The following is a 22,104-nucleotide window of genomic DNA, read 5'->3' on the forward strand; positions in this document are numbered from 1 at the left end:
AAAAACTATTAGAACTGATAAACAAATTGAGTAAAGTTGCAGAATACAAAATCAGCACACAAAAATCAGCAGTATTTCTATATGCCAAGAGTGAACCATCTAAAAAAGAAATCAAGAAAGTAATCCCATTTACAATAGCTAGAATAAAATACCTGGGAATTAACCAAAGAAGTAAAAGATCTCTACTATGAAAACTATAAAATATTGATGCAAAAACTTGAAGAGGACACACACACAAAAGATAGTCCATGTTCATGGATTGGAAGAATCAATAATGTTAAAATGGCCATAGTACCCAAAGCAATCTACAGATTTTAAATGCAATCTCTATCAAAATATCAATGACGTTCTTCACAGAAATTTTTTTTAAAAAATCCTAAAATTTATATGGAATCACAAAAGACCCAGAATAGCCAAAGCTATCCTGAGCAAAAAGAACAAAACTTTAGGAATTATATTACCTGACTTCAAATACTACAGAGCTATAGTAACTAAGATAGCATGGTACTGGCATAAAAATGGACACAGAGACCAATGGAACAAAATAAAGAATCTCAAAACAAATCCATACATCTACAGTGAACTCATTTTTGACAAAAGTACCAAGAACATACATTTGGGAAAAGAAAGTCTCTCAAAATATGGTACTGGGAAAACTGGATATCCATATGCATAAGAATGAAACTAGACCCCTAACTCTCACCATATAAAAAAATCAAATCAGGATTAAATACTTAAATCTAAGACCTCAAACTATTTAACCTACCAAAATTAAACATTGGGGAAACTCTCCAGGACACTGGAGCGGGCAAAGATTTTTTGAGGAACACCCCCATGATCACAGGCAACCAAAGCAAAAACAGATAAGCGGGATCACATCAAGTTAAAAAGCTTCTGCACAGCGAAGAAATCAATGAACAAAGAGGCAACCTAGGAATGGGAGAAAATATTTTCAAACTACCCATCTGACGAGGCATTATTAACCAGAAAATGTAATGAACTCAAACAACTCAACAGGAAAAAATGTAATAATCCAACTTAAAAATGGGCAAAAGATTTGAATAGACATTTATCAAAGGAATATATACAAATGGCAGTCATATGTAGAAATGCTCAACATTACCAGTAATCATCAGAGAAATGCAAATCAAAACTACAATGAGATATAATCTCATCCCAGTTTAAATGGCTTTTATCCAAAGACAAGCAGTAACAAGTACTGGAGAGGATATGGAAAAAAGAAAATCTTGTACACTGTTGGTGGAAATGTAAATTAGTACAACCAGTACAGAGAACAGTTTCAAGGTTTGTCAAAAAACACAAATAGAGCTAATATACGATCCAGCAATCCCACTGCTGGGTATATACCCAAAAGAAAGGGAATTAGCATTTCAAAATGGCATCTGTACTCCCATGTTTGTTGCAGCACTGTTCATAATAGCCAAGATTTGGAAGCAATCCACATGTCCATCAACAGATGACTAAATAAAGAAAATGTGGTACATATACACAGTGGAGTACTATTCAATCATAAAAAAGGTACGAGATCCTTTCATTTGCAACAACATACATGGAACTGGAGGTCATTATGTTAAGTGAAATAAGCCAGGCACAAAAAGACAAACTTAGCATGTTCTCACTTATTTGTGGAAGCTAAAAATTAAAACAATTGAACTGACAGTAGAAGGAAGGTCACCAGAGGTTGTGAAGGGTAGTGAGGAGGTGGGAGAGGATGTGAGGATGGTTAATGGGTAGAAAAAAATAGTTAGAAAGAATGAATAGGAACTAGTTTTTGGTTTTGTTTTGTTTGTTTTTGTTTTTGAGACAGTGTCTCACTCTGTCACCCAGGCTAGAGCGCAATGGCACAATCTTGGCTCACTGCAACCTCTGCCTCCCAGGTTCAAGTGATTCTCCTGCCTCCGCCTCCCAAATAGCTGGGATTACAGGTGCATACCACTACACCCAGCTATTATTTTGTATTTTTAGTAGAGTCGGGGTTTCATCATGTTGGCCAGGCTTGCCTCAAACTCCTGACCTCAAGTGATCTGCCCACCTCAGCCTCCCAAAGAGCTGGGATTACAGGGGTAAGCCACTGTGTCTGGCCAAGAACTAGTATTTGATAGAACAACAGGGTGACTATAGTCAATCATAATTTAATTGTACATTTGAAAATAACTAAAAGAATATAATTGGATTCTTTGTAACACAAAGAGTAAATGTTGAGGTAATGGATATACCATCTACCATAATGTGATCACTATGCATTGCATGCCTGTATCAAAATATCTCACGTAGCCCATAGTATATATACCTACTATGTACCCACAAAAATTAATTTTGAAATATCTTCTCTATCTTAAATATATATAATTTTTCTTTTTTAATTATACTTCTATACAGCCAGAAAACACTATGAGCCAATATCCTTTATGAACACTAATGCAAGAATCCTTGACAAAACACCAGCAAACTGAATTCAGTATATTAAAAGATGGGCTGGGTGCAATGGTTCAAACTTGTAATCCCAGCACTTTTGGGGGGCCAAGGCGGGCAGATCACTTGAGGCCAGGAGTTCGAGACCAGCCTGGCCAACATGGTGAAACCCTGTCTCTACAAAAAATACAATAATCAGCCAGGCATGGTGGTGCACGCCTGCAACCTCAGCTACTCGGGAGGCTGAGGCATGAGAATCACCTGAACCAGGAGGCAGAGGTTGCAGTGAGCCAAGATTGTACCACTGCCCTCCAGCCTGGGTGACAAAGCGAGACTCTGTCTCAATAAAAAATAATAATAATAATAATTCAACATTCTAGGAACAGAAGAAAGCTACCTGAACATAATAAAATCTGTATATGAAAAATTTTGACAAAATTATTGGAAAATGCAAAACCCAGTAACAGAGGAGTACTATTTTAAACACGTTAACTTCACGGACATCGAAAGTAAAGATTTTTTTGAGGTAAATTTATTTTAAAGATACACAATTCTGGCTCTTTGTAAGAGATAAGAAATAAATGTCTACATCATATATAACTTTTTACATTATAAAACACACTATTGTCTATCTCCTCAAACTTTAATTTTAGCATTTAAGACAATTGTTTAATAAATCTGTTATCTCAAAGGGGGTTTTAGGTTGTTTTACATCCTGTTGGCTTCATGCTTGTAGGCTGTACGACTTTAAGAGAATAAAGAAATAAATAAAATTTAGCCTTAAGATATTAAACATCATTTAAATAGTAACTTTGCCTTGGAGCCTTGATGTTCACATGTAAAATATTATACAACATGTTCCAGATTTTGGTTTTGTTTTTGAAGATGCATGTAGGTTTTATTATTTGTTTCATCTTTTTTGTTTTTGTTCTTGGGGTCTCTGACTTTTTCTATTGCTTTTTAATTGCTTGGCCTTGATGTACCCCTTTTTTTAAATATTATATTCTTTCCACTATTTTCTTTTGTTAAGCAACAACAGTTTCTGGATCAGCCTTTCATTCAATAGTTCACATTTTAAAATGAGACCAAGAAATGATTTGCTCCATCTAGCAACATCTGTGCCTGCACTTTTCAAGTATACAAATACCCACTTGCTCCCACGAGAGAGACTATAACCATCTCTCCATCCCTCACAAAAGCCAGGATCCCAGGTTCATTTCCAGAATGGATATATATGATATGACTGTTGAATCACTGGGCCAGCCTTACATTATACCTTTCAACAAAATATATTTCATGGCTCATGGCTCATAAATGTAGTTTCACTGTAGACAGCACACAATGAGTAAATCTAACCTTTTCACGGCAAGGAGCACAACTCATATTTTTATTGGCTTACTACTAACTAAATTAAGCTGTAATTTCTCTGAAAAAGAAAAAAAAACACTCATGACTGAAAATAAACAGCCATTTCAATATGGCTGCCAAGGACAGACTTAAAAAAGAACTAATATACTCCAGGTTCAATCTCAAGAGACCTAACAAGTCCATAGAAAAATTAATGTACTAAATAAAACAACTTAGTATTAAGTACTGCTCATTTTTCACAAAACAGTAAAAAAGAGTTCTATAAACTGAAAATCTAAGAAAGTTAACATGTCAGTTAAGAATAGCAGTAAGTCCCATATATCAGCTCCTCAATGTAAAGTTCTTTAGGACACATACCCAAGTCTTCCTAGCATCTCAAGCTCAGGAACATGTGGTCCATATGTCTCTATCTGCAGTGGTTGGTATTCATACAGAGCTTCTTCAAGCTTGTGAATAGGTGCCAGTGAAATATGTTGACCCTGTTAGAAAAATGAAGGAAGTTAATACCTCTTAATATTATTTTCATGTTGCTACTTATTTATAATCATTTTAAAGATTTACTAAATTCCTCACATTAGAAGCATTACCCATTAGTTGTGCTGTTCCATGGGTAAAATGCATTGCATAACTGAAACCCACATAATAGAATTAATAGTCATTTACACGATTTAAAAGAGGAAAACCAAATCCATCATTAAATTCAAATTTAGCGTTAAACAGTACAGTTGTTCAATGTCAATGGTAGAAGTCATCAAATACAAGAGACTTCAAAAACTTTATGCAAAATACATATTATTTAAAAACTATGCATGGATTTTAAAAACGTTTGCACCAAAACAAACTTGTACTAACTTGTAATAACTTGTCTGAACAGCCCCTAGTTTGAAGCATGAAGAAGCATAAGACCATTTGAAAAAAGCTCCTATCAGAGCAATGTGAATTCTACTAAATTGAAACAAGAACAAACATCTATGGTGAAGATTGGATGGAAGAATGGCAAAATCATTCATGCTTTACAGAAAGTTTATGGGGACGATGCCCCAAAGAAATCAGCAGCTTACAAATGGATAACTCATCTTGAGAAGGAACAAGAAAATGTTGAAGATGAAGTCCTCAGTGGCAGACCATCTGCATCAATTTGCAAGGAAAAAAATAATCTTGTTCTTGCCCTGATTGAAAAGGACTGGTGATTAACAGCAGAAACAATAGGCAACACCAGAGACATCTCAACTGGTTCAGCTTATACAATTCTGACTGAAAAATTAAAGTTGGGCAAACTTTCCACTTAATGGGTGCCAAAACTGTTGCACCCAGATCAGCTGCAGACAACAGCATGGCATTCAGTGGAAATTTTAAACAAGTGTGATCAAGATCCTGAAGCCTTTCTTCTAAGAACAGGAGATGAAACATGCCTTTACCAGTACTGAAGACAAAGCACAATCAAAGCAATGGCTACCAAGAGGTGGAAGTAGTCCAGTCAAAGCAAAAGTGGACTGGTCACAAGTAAAGGTCATAGCAACAATTCAAAAAACTCACCATTCAAAATACCCATGGCATTTTGCTTATCGAGTTTCTGGAGGGCCAACATACAATACCATCTGCTGATTATTATCAGTGTTTTGAGAAAGCTAGCTAAAGCTTTAGCAGAAAAATACCTAGGAAAGCTTCACCAGAGTCCTTTCCTCACCACGACAATGCTCCTGTTCCTTTCCTCTCATCAAACAAGGGCAATTCTGCAAGAGTTTCATTGGAAATCATTAAGTGTCCACCTTACAGTCCCAACTTGGCTCCTTCTTACTTCTTTTTGTTTCCTAACCTCAAAAAATTTGTAAAAGGAACCCATTTTTCTTCAGTAATAATAATAATTTAAAAAAAGGATTTCACTGACATAGTTAAATTCCCAGGACCCTCAGTTATTTAGGGATGAACTAAATGCCTGGTATCATTGCTTACAAAAGTGTCTTGTTCCTGATGGAGCTTATGTTGAGAAATAAAGTTTATATTTTTTATATTTGTCTTTTAATTCCATTTTCTACAAACTTTTTGAAGTCCCCTTGTATACAAGCATAGTCTAGCCTCACATTTTTCTATTTCTACTAAACTACTTTGACATTTCTGGTAATCGGTTTTGTTTTGGTTTTTTTTTTCTGAAAGCTCAAATTAGGAAAGAAAATTAATAAAATTATTCTCTGCAAAGCTGTGCCACATAAATGTCTATTCTCTGAAGTCTTTACATGAAATCAAACTAACTTTATGTGTATTTATTTCACATCACACATACATATACAAACAAAATAAGAAAATTTTACGCTGAAAACTAAATTGGATGAAAACATCCATTCTGAGTATTTTTCTGAGAAGAAAGAACTACTGGATAACTAAAATACAAAGACCCTACAGATTATATTTGAACAAAATAAAGTGCCACTCAGTTATATACCATTACATTGAGATTTACATATCTATAATCCAGGTGGGCACAGAATTCTAATTTATAAAAATACCTACGCTTTATACAGTCTTTGTTTTCTGATTTTAACCATAGTTCTCTTATTTTTCTTGGTATAGTTTTATTACTTTCTCTATTTCATAACTTTTTATAAACCATTCTTGCAGTTATTAATTCCTCTTTTAGTTTACAAATTTTTTGTTGTTATATCCCTTAGTTTCCTTTTTCCCTTAAATTACTAAGTTGGATGCACAGTACACATTATCTATTTTATTTTTTAAAAAAAGGTAAAAGTCGTGACTTAAAAGTGATAAAATACAATTGCAGCAGTGAGAAACAACCATTGAAGACGCTTGCACCTGGATTACAGTTTCTCTCTTCAACAAGTTCAACAGCATGTAGCATCATCCTAGCTAGTTTACAGGCACATTATAATAGGCATCTCTGACACTGTAATGTCAAAAGTACTTCACCAAAAACAGGCGAAGGACTTGAATAGAGATTTCACCACATAAGATACACATATTGTGGCTGGGCGTGATGGCTCATGCCTGTAATCCCAGCACTTTGGGAGGCCGAGGCAGGCAGATCACCTGAGGTCGGTAGTTCAAGACTAGCCTGACCAACATGGAGAAACCCAGTCTCTACTAAAAAATACAAAATTAGCTGGGCGTGGTGGCGCATGCCTGCAATCCCAGGTACTCAGGAGGCTGAGGCAAGAGAATCGCTTGAACCCGGGAGGCAGAGTTTGCGGTGAGCCGAGATCTCGCCATTGCACTCCAGCCTGGGCGACAAGAGCGAAACTCTGTCTCAAAAAAAAAAAAGATATACATATTGCCAATAGGTATATGAAAAGATGCTCAATATCACTAGTCATTAGGGCAATGCAAATCAAACCATGGTGAGATACCACTTCACACCCATGGACCACTTCACACCCATGGCTATTTAAGATGGCTATTATTAAAAAGAAAAACAGAAAATGCTAAGTGTTTGTGAAGATGTAGAGAAACTGAAACTCTTGTGCATTGCTGGTAGGAATATAAAATGGCACAGTTGCTGTGGAAAACGGTATGGCAAGTCCTCAAAAAATTAAAAACAAAATTACCACATGATCCAGCAACTGGATTCTGGGTATATAACCGAAAATGAAGGCAGGGTCTCAAAGAAATATTTGTACACCAATGCATATTTACAGCAGCATTATTTTCAGTAGCCAAAAGATGGAAGCAACCCAGTGTCCATCAAGGAATAAACGAATAAATAATATGTGGTGTATATATACACATAAATACAATAGAATATTATTCAGCCTTTGAAAGGAAGGAAATTTTGACATATGACAACATGGATGAACCTGAAGATATTATGATAAATGAAATAAGCCAGGCATAAAAGGACAAAAGTTATATGATTCCACTAATAGAAGGTTCCAAAGTAGTCAAATTCTTGGAGACAGAAAGTAGATCAGTGGTCACCACAGACTAGGAACATGGGAAAGAGCAGTTAGTGTTTCATGGGTACAGGTTCAGTTGAGGAAGATGAGAAATTTTTGGAAATGAATGGTGGTGACAGATGTACAACAAAATGGATGTACTTAATGTCACAGAAAAGTATAGTTAAAAGGGATTAAAATATGAACTTTTTATGTTACATGTATTTTACCACAATTTTTAAAAATGAGTTTTGGATATTCTAACTTCCTCATTTGCTTTGCTGGAATTAAAATATGCAGGAAAAAGAGAAAAAAAGTGTAATGTCAGAAACTTCATTCATATTATTTTAACCCCTAACCTCCATGTTCCACAGCCTTTCTAAATAAACATGAAACTGTCAAGCTAAATCTTATAACTATCACAGAATAATACAATTTCAGACCAATGATTCAGAGAGCATTGCACAGGTTTAGAAGACAGTGCCTGAGTGGGATATTTTGAGACTTGTTCTGACATCCCTATTTCAAAGTGTCTTCTTCAAAAATTGTCAGACACCAAATTCTCCTGTCATTTGATACAAAATGTCCAGTATTGGTGTCACATGTTTTAGCTATGGGGGCAAAAGGGAGGGGAGAGGAATGAAATAGAGGAGGGTAAGTGAGGGAAAGGAAAACTACTGTGACAATTAAAGAAGTACACTTACAGTCTCACCAATACTTCGTTTGCATTTCAGAAATTAGAGAGCAAGGTCCAGAAAGGCTCACACAGAATGGGTATTTTTGAGAGCTGGATTACCTTCCAAGGAAGATAATATTCAAGAAAGACAAGCTTTCTTAAATAATTGCACTGGAAAACAACATACTAAAACTAATCATTACCTAAATATTAGCAACAATACCCAAATTACTAAAGTTATGATGTCTTATAATTCAAAGTCTTCTCTGAAGTTTGTGGGGACATCACTTACAATAGCCAAAAAGGTCACTGAATAAGAAGAGTTAACATTATTTATTCTGTGCTAGACACTATGCTAAAGGGTTTTGTATGCATATCTCAGCATCCATAATAATTTTATGAAATAAGTACTATTAATCGTACTTTATGAATGAGGAAATGGGGGTTAGATATTGTGACTGAGCAAGATCATACTGTAGTTAATGGCAGTTTGGTGACTAAAAGCCAAGTGTGTCAGATTCTAAAGCCTGTGCTTTTTTCCCCTAACACCTTCATTTTATGGATATGGAAGCTATTATCCTCAAAATGTAAATTTTTCTAAGGTCACATAGAGTTAGATCTCTCAATTCCTGCCCAGTGCAGGTTCCACACACTGCCTTTCAATATCCTATTTTTAAATAATATAATCATGATTAATTTAAAAGTTTTAATGGCAGTAAGTAAATCCTAGGTGGTTTAAACCAATTTTTATATAAATTCTAATAGCTCAGGTACATAAAATACCATAGGCTCAAAAAGGAGTATTTTTAAAAACTGTAACATTTGAGAGAAATAAACATTACTCAGTGGTAGCTCTGTTTGCCATAAGAACGATAAGGTAAAATTCATAAATGACACACAAACTGCCCTTCTAACATTCCATCTATCTTTCCCTCAGAAAAAACTCATGTGAGATAGATGCCATGGTTCTCAAACCTAAAGCTGGAGCAGAACTTAGAGAACAATGACTTACACTCATTGACATGTGTTTTAAATTTTTAAAATCACCCACAGAGCAGATAATGGCTTAACAGGTCACATGAGAAAGTACTAAAGGTTTTAAGTGATTGGGGGGGAAATGGTGTTTAAAAGTTTTTTAGATGAAAAATGGTTATTGGTGATATTTCCACCCAAACAGTAAGGGTGATAGATATTATTCTAAATTATCAGAAAAAGGAGGATTCAAATTAAAGAAATCAAAGTGCGTGATATACTAATTTTAAGTTATATTTGAATTAAATTTGGTTGAGTGCCAAATGGTATGGACTTAAGTGCTATTGAGTATCGAGAGAAAGAATCAATAAAAGGTGGAAGAATGAAAAAGACAGAATAGAAAAAAGGATAGAATATCAAGAGGAAGAAAAAGATAGAATAGGAATGAAAAGAATATCGAGAGGAAGAATCAATAAAAGATGGAAGAATGAAACAGTGCAACTTGCACTAGACCTCAGAGGACAAAGTCTACAAAAGCAAGGCAATGGGAAGGATAGCAATATTACCACAGCAGTATGTTGTGTCCTGAGACAATAAGTAAACCTGAGCAGAGACAGGTATATAGGGAAAGAAGGGTGGGCAGAGAATGAATCAGTATAGATAGCTTAAATCGCAGCTAGAAAAGACTCCAAGGCTAGTTTGAACTCACATGGGTAAGAAATCAGAACTGTCAAAACAATGTCAGAATGTTTTATCTCCAGCACATTAGTAAATAAATTATAAATAAATAATGTTTAATATGACAAGAGAGCGTGAAGAAAGCTGCTTTCATACACTGCTGGTAAGAGAGCAAACTATGGAATTGCTTTCTTTCTGAAAAGCAATTTAGTAAACCTTTAAAATCTTCACATATTTTGACCTAGTAATACCACCTGTAGTAATTTATATGAAAGCAACCAGAAATATAATCAAATTCCTATTCATAAGTCTCTTCATCACTGTTTACATTGTCAAAAACTAAAAGGAAACTAAATGTTCAATCAATAAGTAAACATCAGTTTAAATAAACATCAGTTCAATTATAACATAAAACATTGTGTAACTATTTAAAATCATGTTTAAAGAGAAATTAATAAAATGTTAAGTACATGATCATTATGATCTAAACTATTTTTAAAATCTGCCTAAGATCCGGGCACAGTGGCTTATGCCTGTAGACTTAACATTTTGAAAGACCAAGGTGGGATGATAGTTTGAGCCCAGGAGCTTGAGACCAGCCTGGGCAACACAGTGAGACCTCATCTCTACAAAAAAAAAAAAAAAAATTAGCCAGGCATAGTGGTGTTCACCTGTAGTCCCAGCTCCTCGGGAGGTTGAAGCAGGAGGATCACTTGAGCCCAGGAGATCAAGGCTGCAGTGAGCTGTGATTGTGCCACCGTACTGCAGCCTGAGTGTCAGAGCAAGATCTCATCTCAAACAGAACATAATAAAATGAAGTAAATCTGCAAATGCAAAAGAAAACTAAAGAAAAAGTATCCCTAGGTGATGAAATTATTTATCTTTGTTGCACTATTTTCTGAATTGTCCAAAATGGATATAAAAATTGGTATATATTTATGGCTATAAAAAAACTATCATTGAACAATAACACAGATAAAAAAAATCAGAAAAAACATACTGCAAGACAAGTGGCCTGGTTTCTTCAGTAGGTCAATATAATGAGAAACAAAAAGAAGAAAGATGACAAAGTATAGAGTGGGATGGGAGCTATTCAAGATTAAGACAGAATTAAGACGTTTAATAAACATAGTGAGAGTCACTGGCTCACTACTAATTTGGAAGGGAAAAAACAGCCGTGAAATATTTTGGCAACAACTGGGGAAATCTGAATATAGACTGGATATTAAGCTATATTAGAGAATTTCTGTTAATTGTTTAGTGTGATTATGGCATTATGGTTATGTATGAGAATGTCCTATGTAGGAGCAGGTCAGTGAGAGAGATGCCAGTTGAAGAATTTAAAAGTAAAATTTCACGGAAATTGTAATTTACTTTAAAACGGTTCAGGGAAAAAAATGTGCATGAGAGTGAGTGTGTGTGTGTGTGTGTGTGTGTGTGTGTGTGTGTGTGTGTGTGTGTATGTGAGAGAGAGAGAGAGAGAGATGTAATACCACAATATTACAGATTATTGAATCTAGATATTAGGCATGTGAGTATTCATTGTATTATTTTCCAACTTTGCTATTTTTGAAATTTTTCATTATAAAATGTTTAAAATAGATCACAGAATCTTTGTTAGTTTTGAAAAACAATGGATATGTATTTATAGCAAAGAAAAGTATAATAGCACCAAAGAAAGAAGAGTCTAGAATCAAGTAGGTCAAGTCTGTAGCTATTTTAGTGATTAAGGTTAAAGTAATATGGTCTAGATCTCACTAGTAATGGGGGGGAAGAGAAAAAAAAGAATAATAATTATAATTAAAACTGCAAGAATTGGTAGCAATCTGGTATAGCTGAGGTGGGAAGCAAAATGTGAAAACCAGAGAGAGCTGATTAACAGAGACAGGAAAAACAGGAAAGGGAAAGGTAGAAGAGTGATGCAGGATGGATGCACGTCCCTTCCAAATTTCATGTTGAAATGTAATCCTCATGTTGAAGGTGAGGCCTAGTGGGAGGGTTTGCATCATGGGACTGGAGCCCTCATGAATGGCTTGGTGTGCTTCTTCAGTAATAAGCAAATTCTCTATTAGTTCACGTGAGAGCTGGTTTTTAAGAGGTACTTCCTTCTCTCTCTTGCTCCCTCTCTTGCCATGTGCACCTGCTACCCCTGTGCCATCCACCATGAGTAAAAGCTTCCTCATACAGTCTGCAGACCCATGAGCCAAATAAACACCTTTCCTTAATGAATTACCCAGTCTCAGGTATTCCTTTATATCAATGCAAAACATACTAATACAAAGAGGAAATTTTAAAAAGATAAAATGCAGACCAGAAGAAAATACTTGCAAGTCACTTATTTTATAATTCGATCAAATTCAGAATACTACCGATAAAGAATTCTTAGACACCGGGCATGGTGGCTCAAGCCTGTAATCCCAGCACTTTGGGAGGCCGAGGTGGATGGATCACCTGAGGTCAGGAGTTTAAGACCAGCCTGGCCGACATGGTGAAACCGCATCTCTACTAAAACCTTCATGGTGAACCGCTGGACATGGTGGCCAGCGCCTGTAATCCCAGCTACTCGGGAGGCTGAGGCAAGAGAATTGCTTCAACCCGGGAGGCAGAGGTTACGGTAAGCCAAAATCGCACCATTGTACTCCATCCTGGGCAACAAGAGTGAAACTCCATGTCAAAAAAAAAAAAAAAAATTCCTAGAATTGACTAATAAAAAGACAAAATGACCCAACTAAAAGTGGCAAAAGATTTTAAAAGACCAGATGGCTAATAAGCACATGAAAAGATGCTCAACATAACTAATAATCAGAAAAATGCACACTAAATGCACACACACTTGCATGACAATAACCAAAATGACAGACAATAAAAAGTGTTAATGTAGATGTGGAGAAACTGGAATCCACAGACATTGCAGATGAGAGTATACAATGATGCAGCCACTCTAAAAATTAGTTCAGTAGTTTTTCTTAAAGTAACGAGTAAGTTTACTTTATGACTTAGTAATTCCACTTATCTACCCAGGAAAAATGAAAACACATGACCACACAAAGACTTGTATATGAATGTTCATAGCAGCTGTTAATAGCAGTCAAATAAATAGTGGAAACAATCTAAATGTCCACCAATTGTGAATGGATAAATAAAATGGGGTGGTACATTCATATAGTACGAATATGAATTCCTTTATTGAACATTCACACAGTATGCTGAATTTTATTACTATTCAACAATAAAAATGAATGAAATATTGGTACATGCTACAATGTGGATGAACTTCAAAAACGTCATGCTACAGGAAGCCAGATGCGAAGGACCAATATATTATAGGATTCCACTTACAGGAAATGTCCAGAAAGGGCAAAATTACAGAGACAGAAAGTAGATTAACAATCGCTGTGGGCTAGAAGTGTGTTGTGTCTGGAAATGAGTATCAGAGACCTCTTTGGAGTGATGAAAATATCCTAAAATTGGATTACTGAAATGGTTATAAAATTCTGTAAATTTACTAAAAATCAATACATTATATATTAAATAAGTAATTCTTATGGTAAGTAAATTATATCTCAATAAAGCTGTTAAAAATAAAGAGTTTAAGATGGTGTTTAATCCATCCAACATTGCTGCCAAGTAGAAATGTTCAGTAAAGGCAGCTAGAAATATAAAATAAACTCAAAAGAAATTTTGCTATCAGCATCAAAATGATAGGCAAGGTCACAAGAAAAAGAAAATGGGTGTGGGGGAATATATAAAGAGTGAGGTCTTAGCACCGAGTCTTGAAAAACACCATTAAGTAATTCAGGTACATTTTCCTGACTTTCAAAAGTACGACACAAAACTAAAGTCCTTTCTGTTTTTGTTACTGTTGTCACATAATTGATAAAGAAATGAGGCTTTAAAAGTAAAAATGTAGTGAGAAGAGCCACAGAAAACCATGCAACTTTAGGTAATACCCACACTCAGGGGGAAATGCGTGCAAACTGTACATTCAGTAGTATACATAATTAGTGTTTTTATTCCCCTACAATGTAACAACATGGAACCTGTTTCTTTTCTAAATTATAGCTTAGAGCCCTATATTTCCATCATTTGCTAGTCAAAAAATATAAGCTTATGAGAAAAAAGATTTTCTAAAATTCAGCTCATTTCCATATAGAGCAACATAGGAACATTGGGAGAACAATGCAAATGCTGACACGGGTAGTTATACATGGCTGTATTTTTAATAATCTGTATTTTTAATAATCTGAAACGTATTATTTAACTTTTCTTAGAAAGTTTAAAAGCTACTACAAAAATAGTTTATAATTTACTAAGACTTGTCTGTTAATCTATACACTACAAATACTATCATTATGCTTTCTCACCAAATAAAGAGCAAAGAATATCTTCTGTGCTAACTCTAAACACATACTATGGCAAAATACACACATACATTTAGAATGCAACAAACCATTTAGAATAACAGTATTAAAGAAAATACATTATTATTTAATGAAAACAATGGCAATAAAAATAATTAGTATATAGACTGTTGAAATAAACAATAATAAAAATACTAAACATGAAAATCCAGTTCTACACCAATCAGTATATGGTTTCCTGTTAAGTATCATAGAAGAGGTTGTAAATACAAAGTGCTGGAAATTTAGGCCGATAGGTTTAAATGATTCTGCAAATCCTTTAACACAATTTTAAATTCAGAACTCTTTTATTGATTCTATCTTGCTTAATGACATTTATCCAACAAACTATCCTCATCTTCAACATACTTGCCGATAAGCCCTGTAAGCCTGTTAAACTCTGTGTATATGTCTGTTTTGAATCTGTCTCCCATTAGACTGTAAGGCCCTATGCTCACTGTCATAGGCACCTCACTGAGCAGCTTGGCACCAAAAAGCAGCTCAATATTTTGTTAAATTAAAGAATAATATGAAAATATAACAATATAGGCCAGGCGCGGTGGCTCACGCCTGTAATCCTAGCACTTTGGGAGGCTGAGGCGGGCAGATCACTTGAGCTCAGGAGTTCAAGACCAGCCTGGGCAACACGGTGAAACCCCATCTCTACTACAATACAAAAAAAAAGAATTAGCTGGGCATGGCGCTGTGTGCCTGTAGTTCCAACTACTCAGGCAGGAGAATTGCCTGAACCTGGGAGGCGGTGGTTACAGTGAGCCGAGATCGTGCCACTGCACTCCAGCCTGGCAATAGAGCAAGACTCTGTCTCAAATTATCTATCTATCTATACACACACACACACACACACAGACACATATAGATAGATAGATAAAATAACACAATATAAACAAGCTTCATGTGATTTAATAGTATGAACACTAAGACAACCGTAAGATGATCAGGTTTCCATATTCTATAAATTTAAAATGCTCTTAGTGTAAACAATTGGAGTTTTGTTGACTATGTAGTCTTGTGTACTATGAGAGTACACAAGAAATAAATTTCTACCTTCTCTAGACTTTGATTATTTTTTTCTTTTCACTCATTCATTACAGTCAATGGATACTTTTCTAGGCTGGGAATGTGTTTTTTAGACATCTTAGTAGTTATTTTAACAAAATTTCAGATAACAAAACATTGTGCTTACTCTGTGGCATTCATCATCCATTCATATAACAAATATAACCACCTACTATATGCCAAGAACTGAAAAGAACATCAGGGAACAAAACAGATCAAGCCCCTGCCCTCAGGGAGCTCATATCCTAGTAAATCACATTACAGTGGGACTGTGCATTCCACTTTTATTTCTTAGGGTCATTTAATTACAAAAACAAAAATGATGGTGGTGTTGGTTTCATGAACTGAGTCCTCTCACAATGTTAAATTTGTCGAATTCAACAGAACATGTTACCTTACTAAGTGGAAGCAGAAACCAGAATATTTCATTCTGGTAGCTTTAAACTACTATAATTCTAGTGACTATTTCCAAAGAAAATATCTCCACAAAGCCTTTTAGAAAATCAGTTGAGGTAATTCTGAATGACTATTTCTATTTTGGTAATGTTCTAATAATTTAAAGATGTGTGGACATATGTGTTGTGTATGCATGTATATACACACACATACATGTCTATTTGTACATATGTATATGGATGTGAACATATGTTTTAATAGTGTATGTGTACCCACACATATTTTTTTAATAGGATAAAGTACTTAAAGAATATACCTGGCACTGTCTACAAGCTGTTCATTCTGAGTAACATTCTTTGGTAATTCAGTTGTTTTCAATTTGTTTTAGAAGCAAGCAGAGATTTTTATACTATGCTGTCCTGGTCATTATAGGGTGATGTCATGCTGTCATCACTGCAGCAGCTGCATCGTAATAACTTGCTGGTAGTACTTAATTTCATGGTAAGTATAATTCATTTTTCCCCATATAAATGATTTTCTCTAATTTATTTCAAAATGTAAACAGTAAAAAGACAAATGAGGGACAGGGCCTGCAGGTTAAGAGGTAACAATGTACTTCTCCTGGCACTGTCTCTAAACTAGAATGAACTGAGGTGCAACATTTAATTTCTGTTAAGTTTCATTTTCACCATCTGCAGTGGGGTAGGGGGGTTAATAAGTGAGGAGACTGAAACAGTAAGTCTAACTTGCTATCATTTCATGACCACTAAGTGGAAATAAGCCACTGACTCACAATGTATCATAAAAATAAATAAAATTTCCCTCAAATTTAATGTAATCTGATTCTACATACACTAAAGAAACAGCCAGTAGAAAAAATGCACAAGACTAAGACCCAGATTCCCAACTCTGTTAGAATCATCAAGACTACACTCCTTTTCTTTTTTTTTTTTTTTTTTTACATTCCTTTTCTGAACGTATGTTTGGGAATAAGTATAATATAACGGTAAAAGTATATATATGGTAGGCTCTTTTAAGCATTCTAATGATGACTTACTTGCACAAATCAGCCTTTATGAGCACTCTTTGTCTTTTAAAATGTGGTGCCTAATAGTTAGACTACCAATTTTCACAAAAATTTTCTTCTAAAATGGGCTTCTTCAAAATAAAAAAATAGGTTTCATCCTGTAGACACAGCACCATATTTTTCTAGCTCTTCAGCAATGTTCAGTTCTACTCAAATACATATGATATGCTTGAAAATATCAAAGACAAATTTCTATAACTGTCTAGCTAAGGGCTTAAGTTTTTTGCTCATCATTAGAAATAAAATGGCTCTAAATACATCTTCACTTGGCAAGCCAAGTCTCTGAAAATGTTTCTAGCAAATTAGCCCTGGAAACTCATCAAAATCTGTTTACTACAGTGAAATTCCTTAAAGATTTGTTAGCCAAATTCGTTTGTAATCTTCTCCTTAAACACATGCACTAATTAGTGTTCCACACAGAAAAATGTCCTTTAATATTTCAGCTCTAAGTTTAGAATTTTTATTATATCAATATAAATTTTTCCTTAAGAACTTCAAAAATGAAAAGTAACCAATTTTGAAATGAAAAAGCTAGAAAAAATTAGGAAATAGTATCTTCCATTAAAAGATCACTAGTAAAAGATTAGTATCATTAAAGTTTCTCAAATAATATATAATTGCAACTAAACTCTGGATATTTAATAAGCATTCCTATAAATTCCTTGTATTGGCTTAGAACTAATAAGACTCATATAGACGCTAACTGTAGCAATATATTTGTGGTTACATGCAATTACTTTTGAGAAAGGTATGAGTCTCAAACTACAGAACACAAAATATAAAAGGAACAGCATTGTCTTTCTCTGCTTTAACCTGTTTTTATTAATTGCATTCGTACAAATATATTCCCCTCCCTGAAAAATGCAAAAATAAAAATAGGGAAGGAATTAAGTTAGTCATTTTCCCTTAGTTAGTTCCACATCTGAAACACTTGAGAAAGATCAAAGTGTTGCCTAGAAGGGTCCTAAATTATATGACTGACTTAGTTCAACACAGTTATACTGTGATGTGCAAAAGGATTTGGTTCTAAAGTCAGATTAAGGCAAAAAAAAAAAAAAAAAGTCAAAATAACCCTTCAAAAGTCCCTCAAATTGCCTATACAGTATACTGTACATTGTTCTGTGCATATTTTAATCTCTTTATATAAATCCAACTCAGCTAGTTTCTCCTCTAGCATTGGAATAGATCAACAAAGTAGGTGGCTTGCATTTGGCATCTATGCTGTTTCAAAAATTTTCTTTACTTGGGAGAAGAGAGGCATTTTTGCTTCTTTTCTCCCTGGTTTGGTGTTGTTTTCAACTTTAGTTGAATTCTAGCAAATTAAATGCACATATGATATGATTCTACTGAATATGACAAGCATTTGAATTTTCATTCAGTAGAGTTCATGGAAGAAATGACATTTGGGAGAACCTCTGAAGGCTGAAACAGCCCTGACATGGAGGGGAAGAAAGCATTCCCAGTGAAGGGAATTTCAATACCCAGAGGAGCTTCAGTACAGTAGTGAAAATAGAAGCCAGAATACAAAAAGGGAATGGGAGGAAGACAAAACACTAGTCAAACATTATTTTCATTAAATTATAAGACAAATGAAAATAGGGAAATATGCCAGTAGCTTAAAGGAAAAGCAAAATACAAGAAAAATACTTTGTTTATTTTGTTTGTTTTTGTTGTTATAGGTTTTATTTTTTCCTTGGGCACTGATAAATGTGGTACAAATGTGAAAAGTATTATTTTTACATTCTTTCTCTGATGCTTGTCTTATTACCAAACTACCATTTGCTGCCAAGAGGACACAGTGTCCAGCAAACCGTATCTGTTTCTATAAAAAGATCAGAAAAGAAAAACATCAAGGAGACTATCTGATTAGACAAAACCTGCCTCCTTTAAAAGAGTCTGCATTAATTTTAAGAAAAACAGTATTTGCAAGAAATTTTCTTTAAAAACTTTCAGGCATACAGCATTTTAGCTCACTTTCTTTTACTAATTTCAAAAATAATTTCCAAGAATTCCTAACTTGGCACTATAAGTGAACTTTATCCAACAGTGACAACTTATACATAAAAAATTTCCTAATGTAATATAAAAATGGCTTTACATAAAATTACCTACAAATACTACTACTATTACATAAGCAAGACAAAAATATCACGTAAGATTAGTAGTCTTCTAAAGCAGAAATATTTTTCAGTGAAAAGATGGAAGTTCTTTATGCCATTATAGAGACTTAATAATTTAAGAGACTACATTTTATTTAGATTTGACTCTTCTGCACCTAGTACAGTAGTTGATATATATCAGGAATATCTGTTTCATGAATGAAGAAATGTTTTTCAATGATCCCTCTAATCATCTATCCTACCTCCAAAAAAACCTACATAACAAATCTCCTCGTTCTATTTGAGGTCATTTAACAAGTAGTTGTTTTGCCATTCCCATTGTAGAAAATAAGTGAAGACCTAAGCCAGACTGTCACTGATTTTACCTTTCTTCTATCCTAAAAGGAAACAACAAGCACTATGAATACTCTAACCATCCCAATCTAACTTCCCCAAACCAAACACACATACCCACAAACACCAACACCACGACTATCACACTCATAAAACCACCATGCAATTAAATCTACTCTAAAACTCAGAATAGAACAGAATATTTAAGGCACTGACTTGATAATCCTTCTCACCTAAAATTTCACATAAATTGTCTTTTATTAAAGTCGGGCAGATATGGAATGTGATTACTAACAGTGCAATTGCACTAAAATGATACAGAAATATTTACTGAACATCTACTATGTGCCAAGCACTGTGTTAGGCATTACATACACATTCAAGGTAAGTATGTTTTACCTGTTTCACAGGAAAAGAAACTGAAGCTCTCCAAGACCAAGTAACCTACCCATATTTTACACCCTATCCTGCTAAAATCCACCAAGTACTTTTCCATTATAGGACCAAAATATGAAAATTTATTAAACATTTGGTGGATGTTACGCACTGTGAAGATACAGCAGAAAGTATACCACCATAACTGTCCCTATTTTCAAGCATTTAACAATATGTATGTAAATTTTTATTAAAAATGTATATTTATTAAACATTATTAAATATAATATGCTCATTTGTTTAAAAAATTAGTATGTAAGTACTTTTTAAATGAAAAGTACTCTAGTTCATTAAAGCATATCAATTTATTTTTAGAAAATATACTCAATTTTTCCATAACACATTCAGATTAAGGCAAATTTCATCTTTATTGAGATGTGCTTCAACCTTGATACTCACTTAGAAGTTGTCTTGTTTTTATAATGAGCAAAAATATTTTCTTCAAACAACAGAAAATTGATGGCTTGTCTGTGAATCAATGTAAACTGCACATCCTTTGAAATACGAAACAGTTTCGTTAAAAGGCTATTTAAAAGGAGTAATTCCTAGCAATGCAGAAGTAAATTGCCTTTCTAGAAAGTTGACTATACTAATCAATCCTTTAAATCATAGTTTATTGTACTTTAACAGATCACTCTTCATAATTAAGAGAGATGTTTTATGAGATGAACTACAAAAACAATACAGCAAAATCACAATCCTTTATAAATGTTTCATCTGAAAACATATGTATGTGATAAGTGAGCATAGTGGTGGTCCCACAAATACAAGAATACACAGACTATCACATCATTTGTTTCCATTTTTTTTAATTAAAAAAATAATTTCATAGCCTTCCTTTCACTAATTAGTTAATTAATGATAGGTACATTTAGTAAAACAATGCCCTAGAGGAGAAAGAAAGCAGTTCATATGAGAAGGTTCAGTAACACAGCTTTGGAGCCCTTCTGAAAATTACTTGATAAAAGTACTAACATTCTGCCAGTTGCTGAGACAGGTGCTACTGCCAATCAGCTGCATTTGCTGAAGCACATTCTAAAGATTACTAATTAATCCCTATACTGAAACCAATGATTGCCTGTCATTTTGCTATGACCACCATGTTTTAAAAAATTGTCACCAAAAAGAAACAAGAAAAGAGTCATGAAGTACAGCTCTAGATAAAATATAACCCCAGGTAAGCTCTGCATCTACTTACTTAGTTATATCTTTTCAGGTATTCTTTATATGAAACTCAAAGCATTGGCTGGAGTCCTGGGATCTTACAGCCTTTCCACATTCTATTTCTCATTATTTCTATTTACCACAAATACATAAAAGTATTTCTGAAATATTTAGGAAAAAGAATCATACTACATAAGACTGCATTTTCTTTGTTGTTGTTGTTGTTGTTAAATTTCGAACCTTTCGATCTTAAACTCAAATAAATATGACTTGTGGAGACATTTTCCAGATTACACCCGTATTTTTATTAGAACTCACCCACACTCCCCTGCCTTTACTCCCACCATGCACATATCCCTGCACACTTTGTTTTACCACCATCACATCCTACCTTCATTATCTGAACACTGTTCAGAATTTAACAAATATTAAAATAGTCAATACTTCCAAATCTTGGCAATTATAAAATATTCTGAAGATCCTTAAAACTATACTAGCACAAGATGCCAAAGAAATTATTTTTAATTTGTCTGAAAACATATTAACATATGTAGATAAAGATAAAATATATTTGAAGGTTCTTTTCATGATTTTCCATCTTTTTAATGTTTTAAGTTAACATTGATTTTTGAATCTCAAGTAATTCTATGATCTACCATGTTTTTAAAGTTGCTTTCATTCAACTGTACATGCCCTGACCTCCACAATGACCTCTACAAAAGCAGTTGTACACTTTACTGTGGTGCAAATCCTCACGGACAAGTTGAACCTGTTCTTTTTGGCACTGAGCCCTTATGCTGAACACACAGCTGAGATTTATTATAAAAGGGGAACTAAGGGGCATTATTTCACAACATTTATCCTTCACATACAGCCAAGTATAATCTTTTACAACCTTTGAGAGCTCTTAAATAAACAGATTTTCTCTTAATTGCACAAAGAGTTTTTTATTTGTCACCAATCATATGGCATATTCAGATTCATTTTACATTAGCAAAAAGCTAGCACACAAAGCATATGTGCTAACAGTTACAAAAATTACTCTCCTTTCTTAATATTTATTTAAAAATAATAAGACTTT

The 22,104-nt window shown here is 34.2% G+C and overlaps 1 protein-coding gene across 2 annotated transcripts in view; it reads right to left on the minus strand.

The window, feature by feature from the left end:
• The window catches only part of LOC105473658 (MNAT1 component of CDK activating kinase), a 244,838-nt gene that overhangs the window by 90,089 nt on the left and 132,645 nt on the right, over nt 1-22,104 (minus strand). Inside the window, exon 7 of one of the 2 annotated variants that reach the window (XM_071100057.1) lies at nt 4,159-4,280. The exons of the other annotated variant lie outside the window; for it this stretch is intronic. Within the exon in view, the coding sequence (XP_070956158.1) occupies nt 4,159-4,280 (122 nt within the window). The remainder of the gene's footprint in view (nt 1-4,158; nt 4,281-22,104) is intronic. 2 annotated transcript variants of the gene reach the window in all.

Source organism: Macaca nemestrina, chromosome 7 (assembly GCF_043159975.1).
Source record: "Macaca nemestrina isolate mMacNem1 chromosome 7, mMacNem.hap1, whole genome shotgun sequence".
NCBI lineage: Eukaryota > Metazoa > Chordata > Mammalia > Primates > Cercopithecidae > Macaca > Macaca nemestrina.